This window comes from Patiria miniata, unplaced genomic scaffold, assembly GCF_015706575.1.
Source record: "Patiria miniata isolate m_02_andy unplaced genomic scaffold, ASM1570657v1 HiC_scaffold_6, whole genome shotgun sequence".
Lineage (NCBI taxonomy): Eukaryota > Metazoa > Echinodermata > Asteroidea > Valvatida > Asterinidae > Patiria > Patiria miniata.
In genome coordinates this window covers 9213119-9229754 of record NW_024037073.1, presented here as the reverse complement: position 1 = coordinate 9229754, position 16636 = coordinate 9213119, and the positions used below count along the sequence as shown (strand labels likewise).

The following is a 16636-nucleotide window of genomic DNA, read 5'->3' as shown; positions in this document are numbered from 1 at the left end:
AGCTCGTTTACCTCTGCCTGAAGCCCTCGTATCTCTCCACGCAGCTCTTGACTGCTCATCCAGCTTGGCAATCACCATTGCAAGTTGTGACATCACAAGTTGGATGAGGGGACTTTCTGAAACTGGGGAAGGGTGAGCTGGGGCTGGGGCTCGGGAACGCTGGCGGGGCCCGTTGAATCCTTGGTGGGCTGGGGCTCGGGAACGCTGGCGGGGCCCGTGGAATCCTGGGTGGGTTGGGGCTCAGGAACGCTGGCAGGGCCCGTGGAATCCTGAGTGGGCTGGGGCTCGGGAACGCTGGCGGGGCCTGTGGAATCCTTGGCCGGCTGGGGCTTGGGAATGCGGGGCCCGTGGGATTCTTGGTGGGCTGGGGCTCGGGAACGCTGGTGGGGCCCATGGGATCCTTGGTGGGCTGGGGCTCGGGAACGCTGGCGGGGCCCGTGGGATCCTTGATCGGCTGGGGCTCAGGAATGCTGGCGGGGCCCGTGGAATCCTTGGTGGGCTGGGGCTCGGGAACGCTGGCGGGGCCCGTGGAATCCTTGGTGGGCTGGGGCTTGGGAACGCTGGTGGGGCCCGTTGAATCCTTGGTGGGCTGGGGCTCGGGAACGCTGGCTGGGCCCGTGGAATCCTTGGTGGGCTGGGGCTCGGGAACGCTGGCGGGGCCAGTGGGATCCTTTATCGGCTGGGGCTCGGGAAAGCTGGCGGGGCCCGTGGAATCCTTGGTGGGCTGGGGCTCGGGAACGCTGGCGGGGCCCGTGGGATCCTTGATTGGCTGGGGCTCGGGAATGCTGGCGGGGCCCGTGGAATCCTTGGTGGGCTGGGGCTCGGGAACGCTGGCGGGGCCCTTGGGATCCTTGATCGGCTGGGGCTCGGGAACGCTGGCGGGGCCCGTGGGATCCTTGGTGGGTTGGGGCTCGGGAACGCTGGCGGGGCCCATGGAATCCTTGGTGGGCTGGGGCTCGGGAACGCTGGCTGGGCCCGTGGAATCCTTGGTGGGCTGGGGCTCGGGAACGCTGGCGGGGCCCTTGGGATCCTTGATCGGCTGGGGCTCGGGAACGCTGGCGGGGCCCGTGGGATCCTTGGTGGGCTGGGGCTCGGGAACGCTGGTGGGGCCCGTGGAATCCTTGGTGGGCTGGGGCTCGGGAACGCTGGCGGGGCCCGTGGAATCCTTGGTGGGCTGGGGCTCGGGAACGCTGGCGCGGCCCGTGGGATCCTTGATCGGCTGGGGCTCGGGAACGCTGGCGGGGCCCTTGGGATCCTTAATCGGCTGGGGCTCGGGAATGCTGGCGGGGCCCGTGGAATCCTTGGTGGGCTTGGGCTCGGGAACGCTGATGGGGCCCGTGGAATCCTTGGTGGGCTGGGGCTCGGGAAAGCTGGCGGGGCCCGTGGAATCCTTGATCGGCTGGGGCTCGGGAATGCTGGCGGGGCCCGTGGAATCCTTGGTGGGCTGGGGCTAGGGAACGCTGGCGGGGCCCGTGGAATCCTTGGTGGGCTGGGGCTTGGGAACGCTGGCGGGGCCCGTTGAATCCTTGGTGGGCTGGGGCTTGGGAACGCTGGTGGGGCCCGTGGAATCCTTGGTGGGCTGGGGCTCGGGAACGCTGGCGGGGCCCATGGAATCCTTGGTGGGCTGGGGCTCGGGAACGCTGGTGGGGCCCATGGAATCCTTGGTGGGCTGGGGCTCGGGAACGCTGGCGGGGCCTGTGGGATCCTTGGTGGGTTGGGGCTCGGGAATGCACGCAGGGCCTGTGGGGCTCGGGAACGCTGGCGGGGCCCGTGGGATCCTTGGTGGGTTGGGGCTCGGGAACGCTGGCGGGGCCCGTGGAATCCTTGGTGGGCTGGGGCTCGGGAACGCTGGCGGGGCCCATGGAATCCTTGGTGGGTTGGGGCTCGGGAAATGAGTCAGCTCCGACGTCAATTTTACTTGCCATCAATCATATCATGGTCCGTACTTTATGCAGACAAGGATTTTTCAAATTATCCAACAAATGTCAAAAAAGTAAGTACCGCTCTGTGTTATTAATACTATATTCTGTATTATTAAAGTATAGTAGTTGACAAATTAATTCGAGGAATATTGTTGTATTTTTCAAATATACATGTATATGATGATGATCATGAGCAACAGCTAATGTACCCTAAAATCAGCCAGTTCATGCTGTCCATCCAGTGCCGACTTGTCACCAGAGCCTTCACTTAAATAAAAAGAAAAAGGATTTTTTTCAAAGAAGAAACGTATACATGTACATTTATTTTATATTTTGCTTGTTTTTGTTGTATTCAAGGAAAAGCAGTAACAAGTAAGATATTATTTTGTATTATTAAACGAGACTAATAAACGAAACTTTATTTTGACGCAAGATATAAAAGCAAAAGACAAAATCGCACCAAAATTTGAGTTATAGGGCCTTCATGTTGGAGATTTTATAGTGATGGTATAAATAACAGTCAAGTTATAACATTTTGTTGTGCCTAAAAAAAGAAAGGATGAAGATTTTAAATCAGAACAAATAATCGTACGTGGATGTGTATCAATATGTGAAACTTACCTAGTTCAAGCTGCCTTGAGACTCGAGTTGTATTGCGTTGTATAGTTTCGATTACTACACCAACGTGCACAAATAATTGTGAATTAAATGCAGCAGGATCAAAGTCACCCAGATGCGGGCTGAATTTATATCTCATGGTTTCAGGAATTTGTTTTACTCATCTGTTTCCAAAAATATGCACCAGAATTAAAAACAAACAAACAAGTCGGAGGCAATTTCCAGCAACTGCCGGTGAGCTGCGCACGCGTGCGAAAAGGGATTTCCCCTTGATGAGAAACTACATGTGCATACAAAAGATAGCAGGGTACCAGCGTGTACATCATAATACGCTGCGCTGGTATCCCTGTGAACGTCATACATAATCGGCTGATGTCGGACTTTCACGCTATCGTGCGTGCATAGAAAGACGAACCTGGATCAGAAAGGCCTTTTCCCCCCGCCCCACCCAACCACGTTTTTCCCCGAGTGCCCAGCCTGCATAGGCCCATCATCGTAGAGATCTACGATGATGGGCCTATATGCAAGCTGGGCACTCGGGAAAAACGCGGTTGGGTGGGGCGGGGGGAAAAGGCCTTTCTGATCCAGGTTCGATAAAATAATACTGAGCTGGGCAGGGTTTATATTTTTTGCAGACTCGAATAAAATAAATATAAACGCAGAATGAAAATAATATAACGCGGTTGGGCGGGGCAGGAAAAAAACCTTTCTGGTTCAGGTTGTAATAAAAAGAACGCCGAGATGGGAAGGGTTGTAATATTTGTGGATAGGCTGGATACTCGGGAAAAAATAATAACGCGGTCGGGCGGGGCGAAAAAGAAACCCATTTATTTATTTATAGATTCGAACGTTTATTTATCCAGGATTAACCAGAACAGTAAAAAGGTGCTTTTCATTAGGCCTAGGGTCCTGCATTGAAATAAATATAAATAATAATAACATAATATAAACCCTAAATAATTGAAGAATTACAAATCTCTTCCAGGTTCCAATAAAAATGATGCTGATACTCGGAATAAAAATAATAACGCGGTTGGGAGGGGCTTAACAAAATTCTCATTTAGGTTCCAATAAAAAATAATGCTGAGATACTCGGAATGAAAATAATAACGCGGTCGCTGGGGTGGGGCGAAAAAAGAAACCCTTTCTGGTCCAGGTTCCAATAAAAAGAACGCCGAAATGGAAAGAGTTAATACTTTTTGTAGGCTGGATACTTGGAATAAATATAATAACAACGCGGTCGGACGGGGCGGAAAAACACTTTGCGGTGCAGGTTGCAATAAAAAATAATGCTCAGATGGGAAGGGTTTATGTGCTGGATAATCGGAATACATTTAACAATAATAACGCGGTCGGACGGACGGGGCTTTAAAAAATCCCGTCTAGGTTCAACATATATCTAGGTTAATCGCTAGGCTGGGTACTCAAAATAAAATAATGCTGTTGGACTGGACGAACAGAAAAAAAAACACCCTGAGTTGAAGTCGAATCCCAAAATATATTTCTACACAATGATAGACAGCGGACCTTAAAAAATTATACAATGTGTATATCTTTGTTGATACAAGGCAGGTGCATGGAGTCACTTCTGGAATGTAGCTGCCGGCCAGTATAACAATCAGCGTTCTACTAAATTAACAAAAGAAATGCGTTAAATCGAAATTAGGTCAGGCTCAGTATTAGGGTACATCGTTTAACTGTTCAGCATAATAAAAACGGAGTTAGGTTTCTTGGGATTGTTCCGTGATAGATTGTGCCTGGATTAAATCTCCAAGGTTTTTTTAGACAACAATTTTTTTTCCCGATGATGCTGCTTGCCCATGATGGTGCCAGTTTATAGTACATGTAACATTCCTCTGGCGAGGACTAAACACATTTTTCTTCGCATACTTTTAGTGTTGCTGAGTTCTTCCTGTGTGCACAGACTGTAACTGGCCTTTTGTTGTAAAGGAATGCGTGCACAACGGGAATGCCGTTCGCACGCGTTCGCACGCGTGCGAACGGGACGTAGCTGGAACAAAGGGATGCGTTCTTGGCGTGCGCACGCGTGCGAACGGTCAATGCATTTTTGGTGTCTCGCCTAAGCGTCTTTCACGGGTTAACAAGGAATTTGGGCTTCTGCGCATGCGTACACCCCGTAACTTAGGATTCTGTGCCAACAGGATTAGCGCAGAATTTTTCTGCTCGCGCGGTTAGCACAAAATGGCGAACGTGAGTGCGGAATTATGTGGTTAGCAGAATTTTCCTGCTCGCGTGGTTAGCAGAGAGTGGCGATCGTCAGCACGGACTTCTGTGGTTAGCAGAATTTTTCTGCTTGCGCGGTTAGCACAAAATGGCGATCGGGATTGCGGAATTCTGTGGTTAGCAGAATTTTTCTGCTCGCGCGGTTAGCACAAAACGGTGATCGTGAGTGCGGAATTCTGTGGTTAGCAGAATTTTTCTGCTCACGCGGTTAGCACAAAATGGCGATTGTGAGCGCGGAATTCTGTGGTTAGCAGAATTTTTCTGATCGCGCAGTAAGCACAAAATGGCGATCGTGAGCGCGGAATTCTTCAGTAAGCAGAATTTTTCTGATCGCGCGGTTAGCACAAAATGGCGATCGTGAGCGCGGAATTCTGTCGTTAACAGAATTTTTCTGCTCGTGCAGTTAGCACAAAATGGCGATCGTGAGCGCAGCATTCTGTCGTTAACAGAATTTTTCTGATAGCGCGGTTAGCACAAAATGGCGATCGTGAGCGCGGAATTCTGTGGTTAGCAGAATTTTTCTGCTCGCGCGGTTAGCACAAAATGGCGATTGTTAGCACGGAATTCTGTGGTTAGCAGAGCCAGGATATTGAGCCCTGGTCATCTGAGAATGATGACCATTAATTTGTCTTTCTAAAGATTGCAGTCCACAAAAGAAAGATGAAATGTTTGATTTACCATGTTGCAGGACGCAAGGCTCCGGACAAAGGTGAAGTAATCGGTGTCATAGATGGCGCGGTTCCTCAGGAACTGGAGGTTGTTGTCGCGTATGACACGCTGGATCCCTGGCGGCATGCGATCCATGAACATCCCCCGGTGCTCCCCCTTGCGCACCAGCGCAGTCAGTTCGCTGAGACGATCGCCGTCGTGGTGTGGGGACAGCTCGGGGGAACTGACTGGTTCCAAACTGAAAGGAAAATACAAAGAAAAGAGCTTTACCTGACAATATATGAACAACGTTAACACCAAGGGTTGAAAAACTCCAGGAGAGAACAAAACAGGACCTGCATATTAAACCTAAACAAAATGGAGCAAGTTCCATTTAATACAGCCGCGAAGGATACCCAGAAAAGCACATACCGATATAAAGGTAGAGTAGATCATTTGCAGCCATCCAAAAAGTAACTGAGCAAATTATTGTTGAAAAGCTAACTTGGTTTCAAGATAGTTATGGCACTAAACTCCTTGTGAAATTATTCTTTCTGACATGCTGTCATTTAAAAAAAAAAATATTAAAAGAAGGTCATTCCAATGATGTGTCCTGTGACGCATTTTTGGAAATTTCCATTAGTATTTGGTTTGTAATTAACCTATTGCGTTAGCCCGTTGACGCAGCTTGTGCAACAATTGTCCAATTATATGATATACAAATGGACGCGGAACGTGCAACATCTAAGACAAACAAAACTTCACGTACACAGATTGCGTGGTTCAGTGCATGACATCATGTAGCTGTTTTTAACGATCTTTCACATGTTTAACCGAGCAGTATGGAGCTGTGTGATATAAAGTATGGAAAATAGAGTCCGAATTTAAGATGGTCTCATAGATTTCTCAAACCAACATTTTGGAGAAAATTTGTGTTAAGTTGCGGAAAAGATTTGCATTTTTTTTTTTGACAACTTACACGTGAATCTCGCCCTCGCTGTCTTGCTTGAGTAGCGTCACTCTGTTGTTGCCGGCTGGTACTTTGCCGGCTGGTCCCACAGGCGTGATGGCACCTTCTAGTCTCTCGTAGAACAGCATGTAGCCGTTCCAGTATCGCAGCCTCATTTCAGAGGAGTAGGAACCTAATAGACAAGAACACTCGTGTTATACATCAATCTGTCGACTCAAGACATATTTTGCTCGAAATATTTCCAAATATATTAATGAGATTTTGATTCCTTTTTTTCCTATCATAATTGGAATAAATTTAACAGTACAATTAATCACCAATATTTAAACCTTAAAGGGAATATACATCATTTGCTTTTGCTGTAATTTTCAGAAATGGATGGAATTGGGGGGTTGGAAATATATAGCAAATATAGTTACACTGACTTTTTTGAGGTTTTGGGTTCGAAAATGCTATAAAAACCATGAAAAACAATCATTTTCCTGTAGTCTGATTCCCTGACTCCATTTAAGAAGAAACAGAGCAGTTTACATATATTGGGGAATTATTGTAAAGTCAGGGAACCAGTCTAGCTGGCTTGTACCCGTTCATAGGTGTGTAATCGATTGCAAACATGTGCGATGGTCAACTGGGGCCAGTATTTGAAAAAAAGCCAGTTTTTTTCATTGATACAAAAATACCACTTTTCTTGAAAATGACTGTATACCAGGTGCCATGATTTTACAGGATGCTTTACACTGTCATTCACTAAGAGTCCAGCAAGGTATTTCAATATGATTTGGTAATTTTATTTTTTGATGTTTGCAAATGTTGTATTTTCACTTTAAACTAAAGTTTATCTAAACCTGGGGTAGTTTTTCTATTCCTATTGGTTTAGAGTTTGTCACATCGGTATAGAGTGAATTTAGGACTATGAAATAAGGACGCATTGGTATTGTGCATGCATGCCTAAGTGAAGATTGTGACCATATTTCATAGGAGTCCATATTTCATGTGACACCGGGAAAGTGTTTAAAACTAGCCAGCCGGTGTTTTAGCAACCGATTAAAACCGCCCATGTGACAGGCTCTCAACCAATGGGAATGGGTAAACTGTCTTAGGCATTTATGGATACCCATTCATAAATACCTTTTCGGTAAAAAAAAATAAAAATACTCACTTCCGCTGGGTTCATAGATCTTTGGTTTGTAGTTGCCTCCGAAGCACTCTGCCTCCAGCGCAGCCTCAGACATGTCAAACTCGTCCACAACGGTGTCGTTGAACTTGAACCATTTGCCCTTGGAGTTATTGGTCATGGTCGTGCCCCTGAACAGAGAGCGGCAAAAAACAAGCCATGAAAAACTTTATCATGGATGGTGCTTAGCTTGACCCTTCTACTGGGAAAAAAAATATTCAGTGCAATGTTGTAGTCTTGTAGCCGTGTCACTCGAGTTGAGTCCGAGTCTTGATTCACCTTGGTCGAGTCTGAGCCGGAGTCTCAAGTTGCTCGTGAGTCACAGGCCATTTGTGTTAACTCTGAATCACGATTGTCGAGGTCTTAGTCTGAGTCTGAGTCTTCTGACGGTGTGACTTGAGTTGAGTCCGAGTCACCAGAATTGTGACTCGAGATGGACTCACCTCCAAGTCCTAGACTCGAGTCCTACAACACTGGTACAAACCCTTTATGGGTAAAGACCAGTAAGTAAGCCCAAAACTGCCTACGCTGGCCAAATCATGATTTGCATGCCCTCAAATTCTGCAGTATTAGATCATTTTGAGGGCCATGAACTCAAGGGTTCGTAAAAAAGAAGGGTGGAAGCCATGTAGAGGACTGCAAGTTCGTATTTCTGTGAAATTCTGAGGGAATTAAGCCCTAAAATTGCGTTATTTTGCAATGGAGCGTAGGCGTCCTTTTTCAAAATGGCGATGGGCTTCAGGACTGCTTTTAGGGGTGATCATCTTAGATGGAATGTTCTCCCAAAAAGTTAGTTAAAAAGTCTCCCATCAGTTACCCCCCCCCAAAAAAAAATTAACATAAAATGAAAGACAATGAAAATAGCTTTAACTTGATTACAGTAACTATTATTTATCAGCACTAAAATTCATTTTGTGATTACAGCTTTTCTTATGAACACTGTTGATTGTCCAAAATGCACATGTATGCTATCGTACCGTGGAATAACCCAACAGCAAACAATAGTAAACACAGCATTAATTTTGTCAACGATGTCTCTCTGAGGTGTGTCCATCCCACTGGTGCTCTTGAAATTGACCACAAAATGCCATCTACAGTTTGTACACGGAGTCCATAGTCAAACGTTACTCCTAACTTCAACCTACCATCGATCCTTGATGAAGGAGTAGTAATGTCCAGCGTTAGCCTGGCCGCTGTGGACAATGATGCCCACGAGGTGGTACAAGTCCTCCGACGTGTGCGGCTTGCTATTGTCTGGTGTCCCAGCCGACGACGCCTCGTCTGGTTGCTGACCCTCCTGCCTTGCTATGCCTTTGACTGTGTATGGCTCCATGTCCAGGACCCAGGGGAACTGTGCAAAAAGATTAACATCATTGTAAAAGGTTTTGTAATTACCTAGTGTTAAAGGTACATACAGTCCATCATTAGTAATTTGTGCATTTTGTTCGTTTAAAGCAACAAAAGTGCTCAAAATCTAAAGAAGGGTGCTGAACAACTAACCTGATGAAGTTTCAGCTCAGCTTCTGCTGTATATTTTGAGATAAACAGCATTCTATGATCTCCATTTCAAATCAAAAGTTGCTGAATCATGTTTTGAATTGGGCCTGAATTCAGTGTCCGAGACACGTTCTCACTGAGCCGATTGCAGCTACGTGATGTCGCACACTGGGCCGATGAATTATAGCAGCCGCGCGCGCATGTATGTCGTGTCAACGCTTGCGCGCTTTGCAAATAAAAAAAAGATCTACTATCGGAAATTTCCAATAATGCGTCTTTAGACGCATCGTTGGAAAGGCCTTCTTTTGTTGATTACTTCAAAATGACAGGGTGCCAGAAAGATAATTTCACAGGGACTTTTGGTTCCCCTACTTTCTTACAACTAAGTATGTTTTTCAACAATAATTACGTCAGGTACTTTTTGGATAGCTGCAATTGATGGACTGTAGCTTTAAAGGTAGAGCAGACCATTTGTCATTGGTGCATTCTTTTGTTTGAAGCAACAAAGGTAACTGACGGAATTATTGTTGAAGAACTTGCTTGGTTTAAAGATAGTAATGGCAATAAACTCCCTGTGAAATTATTCCTTCTGGCATGCTGTCATTTTGAAGAAAAACAATACAAGAAGGCCATTTCCAAAGATGCATCAAGTGACGCATTCTTGGAAATTTCCGTTTGTGGTTTGTAATTTGGCAAATCTATGAATGGGTGCATGCAAGTGTTGACACGAAGCACGCGCGCGCACGGTTGCTATTATTCGTCAGTTCAGTGCGTGATATCGCATAACTGCAATTGGCTGAATGAGAACATGTCCCAGATGCTGATTTGGGGCGCAATTTAAAACATGACCCGGCAACTTTTGAATTGAAATTGAGATCCTAGAATATGTTTTCTCAGAATACACAACATTCACAGAGCTAAAGCTTCATCAGGTTAGTTGTTAATCATCCGTCTTTTGATTTTGAGCACTTTTGTTGCTCCAAGCAAAAACAAATCACATATGACAAATGATATACCCTACCTTTAAAGAAATGGAATTTTCTGATTTTTTTTTCAACAAGATTTTCAGGGGTTTGTAACCTTCTTACCTTGAAGTAGTCGTCAAATTTCAAGGCCCTCCCTGCCTCCCAGTCGTAGTCAAACCTCTTGAGTTGGATGACCAGCACCGGCGGCAGGGTCTTAATGCACATTCTCTTGATAGTGTTCCTCTATGGTGTGAGAAGACAAGGAACCAGACATGTAAGCCCTGTACGAATATAAATTGGCTATGGCTGCAGGAAAACACATCGTCACCGTTTTCACGAAGAGGCGAATTTAGTATTTCACCGTCTGAACAAACATTCAAGTTGGTCCTTTTTTTCATTTGGCAATTTGAAACTTAAAGTTGCATAAAATATGCAAGATTTAGGTATCAGAGGAAAGAAGAGCTTCTAATCCTCCTAAATGTAGCAAACTTTAAGAAAAATAGGTGTTTAGTTTTGCAGAATTAATCAATTAAGAGAAGTGGCTGTTCGTGAAAACGCAAAAAAGACCAATTAGCAAATTTGCCCCTTCGTGAAAACGCTAAAGTGACTTCGCGCAGATTTCGCCCTTCTGCGGTAAGAGTCAATGCATTTTTTGTACAGTACGCGCAGATTCTGCCCCACTGCGCATGCGCCTTGAAATTCGCCCCTTCGTGAAAACGTTTTATTGCACGCGCATGGAATTCGCCCTTTCGTGATCATACGCGCCATTGTATTACAATGTATTACAATGTATTTATTACTGAAAATTTATTAATACCATAGAGTGCGGAAATTCGCCCCATCATGAAAACACAAAACGGCACTTTCGCCAAATTCGCCCCTTCGTTAATTAGGTTAATTAAGATTTTAATTAATTTTTTTGAAAGTATAGCCTCACTAGGTTGTAGATATTGATATATTTATTCATTTTCACCAAAAAACCCAAATTTTGAAAAACAGACGGTTTTCATGAAATTCGCCCCTTCGTGAAAACGGTGACGACATGTCTTAGGGACGTGGCTACAACTGCTTCCATAGGGGTATGTGTTATGACAAGTCGCAGCCGAATCATTTTGGATGCTAATGGGGACATGTGCATAAATCTATATTTGAGTGCAGGATATAGTCAGCTGCCTTCACATAACTGCCAATCAAGGTTTGTTGGTGTACGTGGTATCTAGGGTTCAGACTGAAGCAAGTCCTCATATATATAGTCCAATGGTTTAAAGTTTACAACTCATTTGCAATGATACATGGGTTCAAACCTTGACTGGGCAACATGGCGCTTGTGTTCTTGGGCAAGGCATTTTACTACAATTGCCTGTCTCCACCCAGGAGTATAAACCACACAGACCACATTGCGCTGATCTGAAGTTACTGCAAGAAAGAGGTCTCATGGCCTGATAAACAGGGGTAGTAATTGTTTGGGATAAAACTGCTTTCAGACTGTGGGATGAAGTGCAACATCAGCATCACATCATTATTATTACTATTATTACTACTATTACTGTAATAGGGCGACAGGTTTTGCGAACTCCGTCCACAATAGGGCGATACACCTTATTGAGGCGACAAAATAACTGTCGCCCTTTTATGAAAACGACCCTTAGGACAAGGAATTTGGCTGTCGAAAACCATCTAGATCGATTCCTCATGGTCCAATTAGTATAAATACTAAATTTCGTGGAAAAAACATAAGGTAAACTTGGGTTAGGTGACAGTTTAGGTTTGTGCACAAGTCTATGGGAAAGTCACCCTATTGCAGCCAAAAGAGTTATTATTATTATTATTATTATTATTATTATTATTATTATTATTATTATTATTATTAAGCCTAAAGTGCTGTGGCCTCATGGTTAAGGGCATTGGATTCGTGGTCTGCGGGTAAAGCTGCAGGTTGTGGGTTCGAGTCCAGCCTGGGGTCATGGTGCGTGTGCCCTTGGGCAAGGCACTTTGTCACTCATTGCTTCTCTCCACCCAGGAGTAAATGGGTACCTGTGAGGGCAGAGATGGTTATTGTGATTGAATTAGCTTCCTTGCGCCTAACAGGCAGCATCGAGCTGCATACATACTCCCCGGAGCCGAGATGGTGTTAAGAATGTTTCATGGGCCAAATGAGCAGGGGTAATAATGATGTAGCGCCTTGAGCACCAGTCCTGGTGGATACGTGCGCTTTATAAATACCCACTATTTATTTCTTATTACAACCAAACCAAGTACCTTTTCATTGCACTTTTCACAGAAGTAAGCGTTGTCCCCATCCAGCAGTTCCCCACGGACAAACTGGTCCAGCGACGACTCCAGATTGTGACTCTTGACTGTTAAATTGAGAGCAAAAAACTCTTCCTCTCTTTCGTATCTGCAAAAAAAAAAATCAAAAAAGAATTTATAAAGCTCACAATAAGGCTATACAAGACATGTTTACCAAGGCAGTGCCCTGTAGTAAATAAATCATGTGGCATCAAATTTTTTGGATGGAAACTTCAATTTCATTTTGACATGTAATGTTGTCATCTGTACCAAAATACAAGGTGGATAAAAAAAAGAAACCGAGATATTATTGCTTATTGTAACAGAAGTAGGGCACATGTGAAACAAAGGGAGATATCCTCTGTTAGGGTTGAATCTCCTCTTTAAAATGACACCCTGATCATGTCCTTACATTCACGGTTGACTGAGTAGTGACCAATTTTATGAAAGGGTCTATTTAGAGACTTGCACTACTTTTCAGTTGTGTTTTTTGTGGTGTCATTTGTCACAGAGTGAAAGGCTATGGTTGCCAATCAAGGCAGGTGGGGGAAAAAAAGAGATTTCACCATGAAAAGAGGCGCAATTCTCTAAATAGACCCTTTCATAAAATTGGTCACTGCTCAGTCAACCGTGAATGTAATGACATGATCAGGGTGTCATTTTAAAGAGGAGATTCAACCCTCACAGAGGATATCTCCCTTTGATTCACATGTGTCCTACTTCTGTTCCAATTAGCAATAATATCTTGGTTTCGTTTTTTTTTATCCACCCTGTATAATGGGGATAAAGACACTAATTAACCAGAACTTGAATTTTAGGCAAAAATACTCTTGACTTCAAGATTAGGAGCTCTAAAAATTTATTAGGCAAGGAGTATTTTTATAAAACCTGTGTCAAAACAAGAAAAAAAGTATGTATTTGTAGTATATTTGGCAAAGAGTTTTACCTGTGCGGGCAGTCCTCACAGATCTTCTGATCAGAGAAAATTCCTTGGAATTTGGGCTTGAAGACTTCCTTCTGTTTGTTCTTCTGCATATCGAAAAAAAGTCACGATGATTTGTTAGACTTCAAATTTCTGGATTTCCCTCCATTTTTTTAATCAGCAGACAAATTTCTAGTTAAATACTTGGTTTTAACAAATAAAAAGTATTTTGTTTTCTTTTCTTGGTGTCTACCAGGCAATTTTGGCCTTGCAAGTAGATGGGTCCCAGTCCCTGATATGGTGGAAGGAACCAGTCTACCCTGCGAGAAGTGAAGCTATGTCGGGCTTCAAATAAAACTAAAGGAATTGTCACATCACTCAATGTGGGCGTGTTTTTTCGTTCAATGTCTCATACAAAAGTTTTGCAATGCTAAGAAAAAACGTAGTGGTTATCGTTACGGCAGCCATAATGCGATTTTCATCTGCTATCATTACAGCACTGCAAAGACAACATCACAAATCTGTTATTTATAACTGCCCTACCAACCTGGGCCCAATTTCACAGCGCTGCTAAACACACGATTTGCTGCTAACAGAGCCTCCGTCTGTTTCATGGAGACAGTAAGCATAAGCACAGCATAAGGCACGCTTACTTCAGAGGAAAAAATTTGCTTAACTTGGTGACGTGACAATAGAAATCTCCATGCACGTGCGACCGTTAGCATACACACGCCGTGAAATAGTGTTAAGGGTTAGCACGTTTTTCTGCTATGCTTAGCACACCTTTTCTGCTAACTGTTAAGCAGCGCCGTGAAATTGGGCCCAGAGTGATTTGGTAGTTTGATTGGTTAAATGCTCGACTACCATGCCAAAGGTCACTGTATCAAATCCATGCTGCGCCAAACTTTTTTTTCCCTTTTTTTCTTTTAATAGTTTCATTTAATTTAATTTTTTTTCATAAATCCTTCTTTTTATTGAAGTACATTTCATTTCCTTCTTCGTAATCTGTTGCTTTGGAGGATTTAAAAAAAAGGGAAATACAGTCTGAGAACCATTCCATCGATAGTCTGGTTCCATGAGCCACAGATCTTGACGTTGAATACTATTAGGTCAGGGAACCAGACAGTCGACTTCTGTAACAATAGCCACTGTGAAGATTTAAAAATCAAATATATTTTTTGGGGGTGACTCTGGAAAGTGGTACAGGGACAGCAACTTTGAGGGGGAAAAATGACCTTAAGGAATTCGTCCAGCTGGTCTGTCAGGTTGGTGAAGAACTCAAAGGCGTCTTGCTGCTCTCGGATGTTGACCGGTTGGCCCCAGAGTTTGAAGACCCGCCAGAACCGCTCCGGCTCATAGTACTGTAGACGGCTCTCCATCAGGTGGCCGAAGACTGTCTGCATCTGGTAGAATACGCTGTCCTCGTCTAGGTCTAGGTTGCTGTCCTTCAGCAGGCCCTGTGACATGGATAAATGGGCGGTTGAGATTCAGTATAGTGTTCCCATAGATATGGAATAAAAAGTCTAGATTGGCAGCACGTGTATATAATAATAATATTAATCGGCTTTTAAGAACGTTCTTATTAGTAAAGTAAATCACAGCGCTTACAGTATTATTATTACCCCTGATCATTGGGCCAACTAAACATTCCAAGTACCATTTCAGCTCCCTGGGGAGTATACAGCTCAATGCTGCCTGTTAGGCGCAAGGAAGCTAATTCAATCACAATAACCATCTCTGCCCTCACAGGTACCCATTTACATGTACTCCTGGGTGGAGAGAAGCAACGAGTGACAAAGTGCCCTGCCCAAGGGCACACGCACCATGACCCCAGGTTGGGCTTGAACCCACAACTCGCAGCTTTACCCACAGGCCACGGAATCCAGTGCCATTATTCCGTTAACCACGAGGCCACAGCACTCCAAATCTTATACTGAATAACAAACCAAATTGGTAAAGTTGCGCACCTACGTGTAGGCTATGCGCTGTGCGTATTGTGCATGAACACTGTGTTCATTATACACTTTAACCTCGCATTAAATAATTTGCCTCTAGCATGTGACCTTTTTGCATGTCCACGATTGACCAAACAATGGTGCACAGTGAATGGTGTGTACGCACACGCTGCCGATCTAGTCTATTTATTCCACATCTATGGAGTCTATGGAGTATTCCCATTAGGTTCTGTGACACGGATAAATGCCATGTTGGGACTATACACGGTTAGAAACAGAGTATAGAAGTCACTTGGCCCTGTAATATGGATAAAATATAACGTTGAGATACAGTTGGGAAACGTATTAATCTTTATGCCCTGTACTATTGATAAATAATTTGTAATAAGTTTGACAAGCTTTTTTGGCCCATAAACATGAATAATGAGAGTCTTGAGTGGGGGTGTGGCAGTGTATTCGTAAGGCCCATGAGTTGAATTACATTAGGTGCAGACAAATGGATACAAATTTAGCCTGTGAAGCTAGGGGAAGTTGGACTAGAAAGTCTATGAATGCATTTGATTGGCGTTTCTACCTCTCTGATGCCTGGCGTCATATACAGCTGTTGGATGACTGAGTTCATGTAGCATGTGGCCCCACCGTTCCTCAGACCCACATATTTGCTGGGTGACCGGCCGTCAACTGGAGGTAGGTACTGTCACCAAAAAATAAAGACACAAACTGCATATAAGGAGTCGTTTAGACACACACGAGACTGGACATGCCATAACATAGCTCGAGGGGTGGCCCGAACAACACAAGGTAAATTGTTGAACAAAATTGTTGGCAATTTAATATTTTTGACTTGTTTTGACTTTTAGATTTGAAAAGTTGTGATTATTTGACCGAGATGGTATTTCGGCTCAGGTAATAATCAGCATCCAGACAGGTCTTAAAAAGAGTGTTTAAAACTGGTCAAACACACATTTATTCCCTCAATCAATGCTTTGATCGTTGATAATATGTGATGCGATCAAGCTAAATGAGTCGTTCGTCGACATTGGTCAATTTGTTTTTACAGATTTGAAAAGAGCACAATCTCAGCATTACTGCTGTGAAAACCGCATGCTGGTACCATCTTTAGTTCAAAAATTATGGAAGTCGGAACACAAAGAGATGTGATGAAGTGATGTGATGAAGTGGCCCTATTTTGGCCTGTATCTCCATATGAAAGTTCCTGATAAACGACTCATTTAGCTTGATCGCATCACCCGTCCGCGTTGACACGAGCGTGGATATGTATTGACATGCTCACTTCCTGTGTAACATCGCCTACCTTATGCGCATGCATGGTCTATTCTAGCTATGTTGTACAAAGCAGTAGGGATGAAAACATTTAAAAGTCAGTGAGAACAATCAAGGTGATGTGCCCAAACAACATTATAAGTTATCC

At 44.2% G+C, this 16636-nt stretch overlaps 1 protein-coding gene across 2 annotated transcripts in view; it reads right to left on the bottom strand.

The window, feature by feature from the left end:
- The window catches only part of LOC119742606 (ubiquitin carboxyl-terminal hydrolase 24-like), a 99203-nt gene that overhangs the window by 29853 nt on the left and 52714 nt on the right, over positions 1–16636 (bottom strand). For both annotated transcript variants that reach the window (XM_038218722.1, XM_038218724.1), the window contains exons 35-43: positions 15779–15898; positions 14485–14706; positions 13274–13356; positions 12298–12436; positions 10162–10281; positions 8722–8927; positions 7562–7707; positions 6412–6574; positions 5463–5691 (exon numbers count right to left, since the gene is read on the bottom strand). In XM_038218722.1, coding sequence (XP_038074650.1) covers positions 5463–5691; positions 6412–6574; positions 7562–7707; positions 8722–8927; positions 10162–10281; positions 12298–12436; positions 13274–13356; positions 14485–14706; positions 15779–15898 — 1428 coding nt within the window. The remainder of the gene's footprint in view (positions 1–5462; positions 5692–6411; positions 6575–7561; positions 7708–8721; positions 8928–10161; positions 10282–12297; positions 12437–13273; positions 13357–14484; positions 14707–15778; positions 15899–16636) is intronic.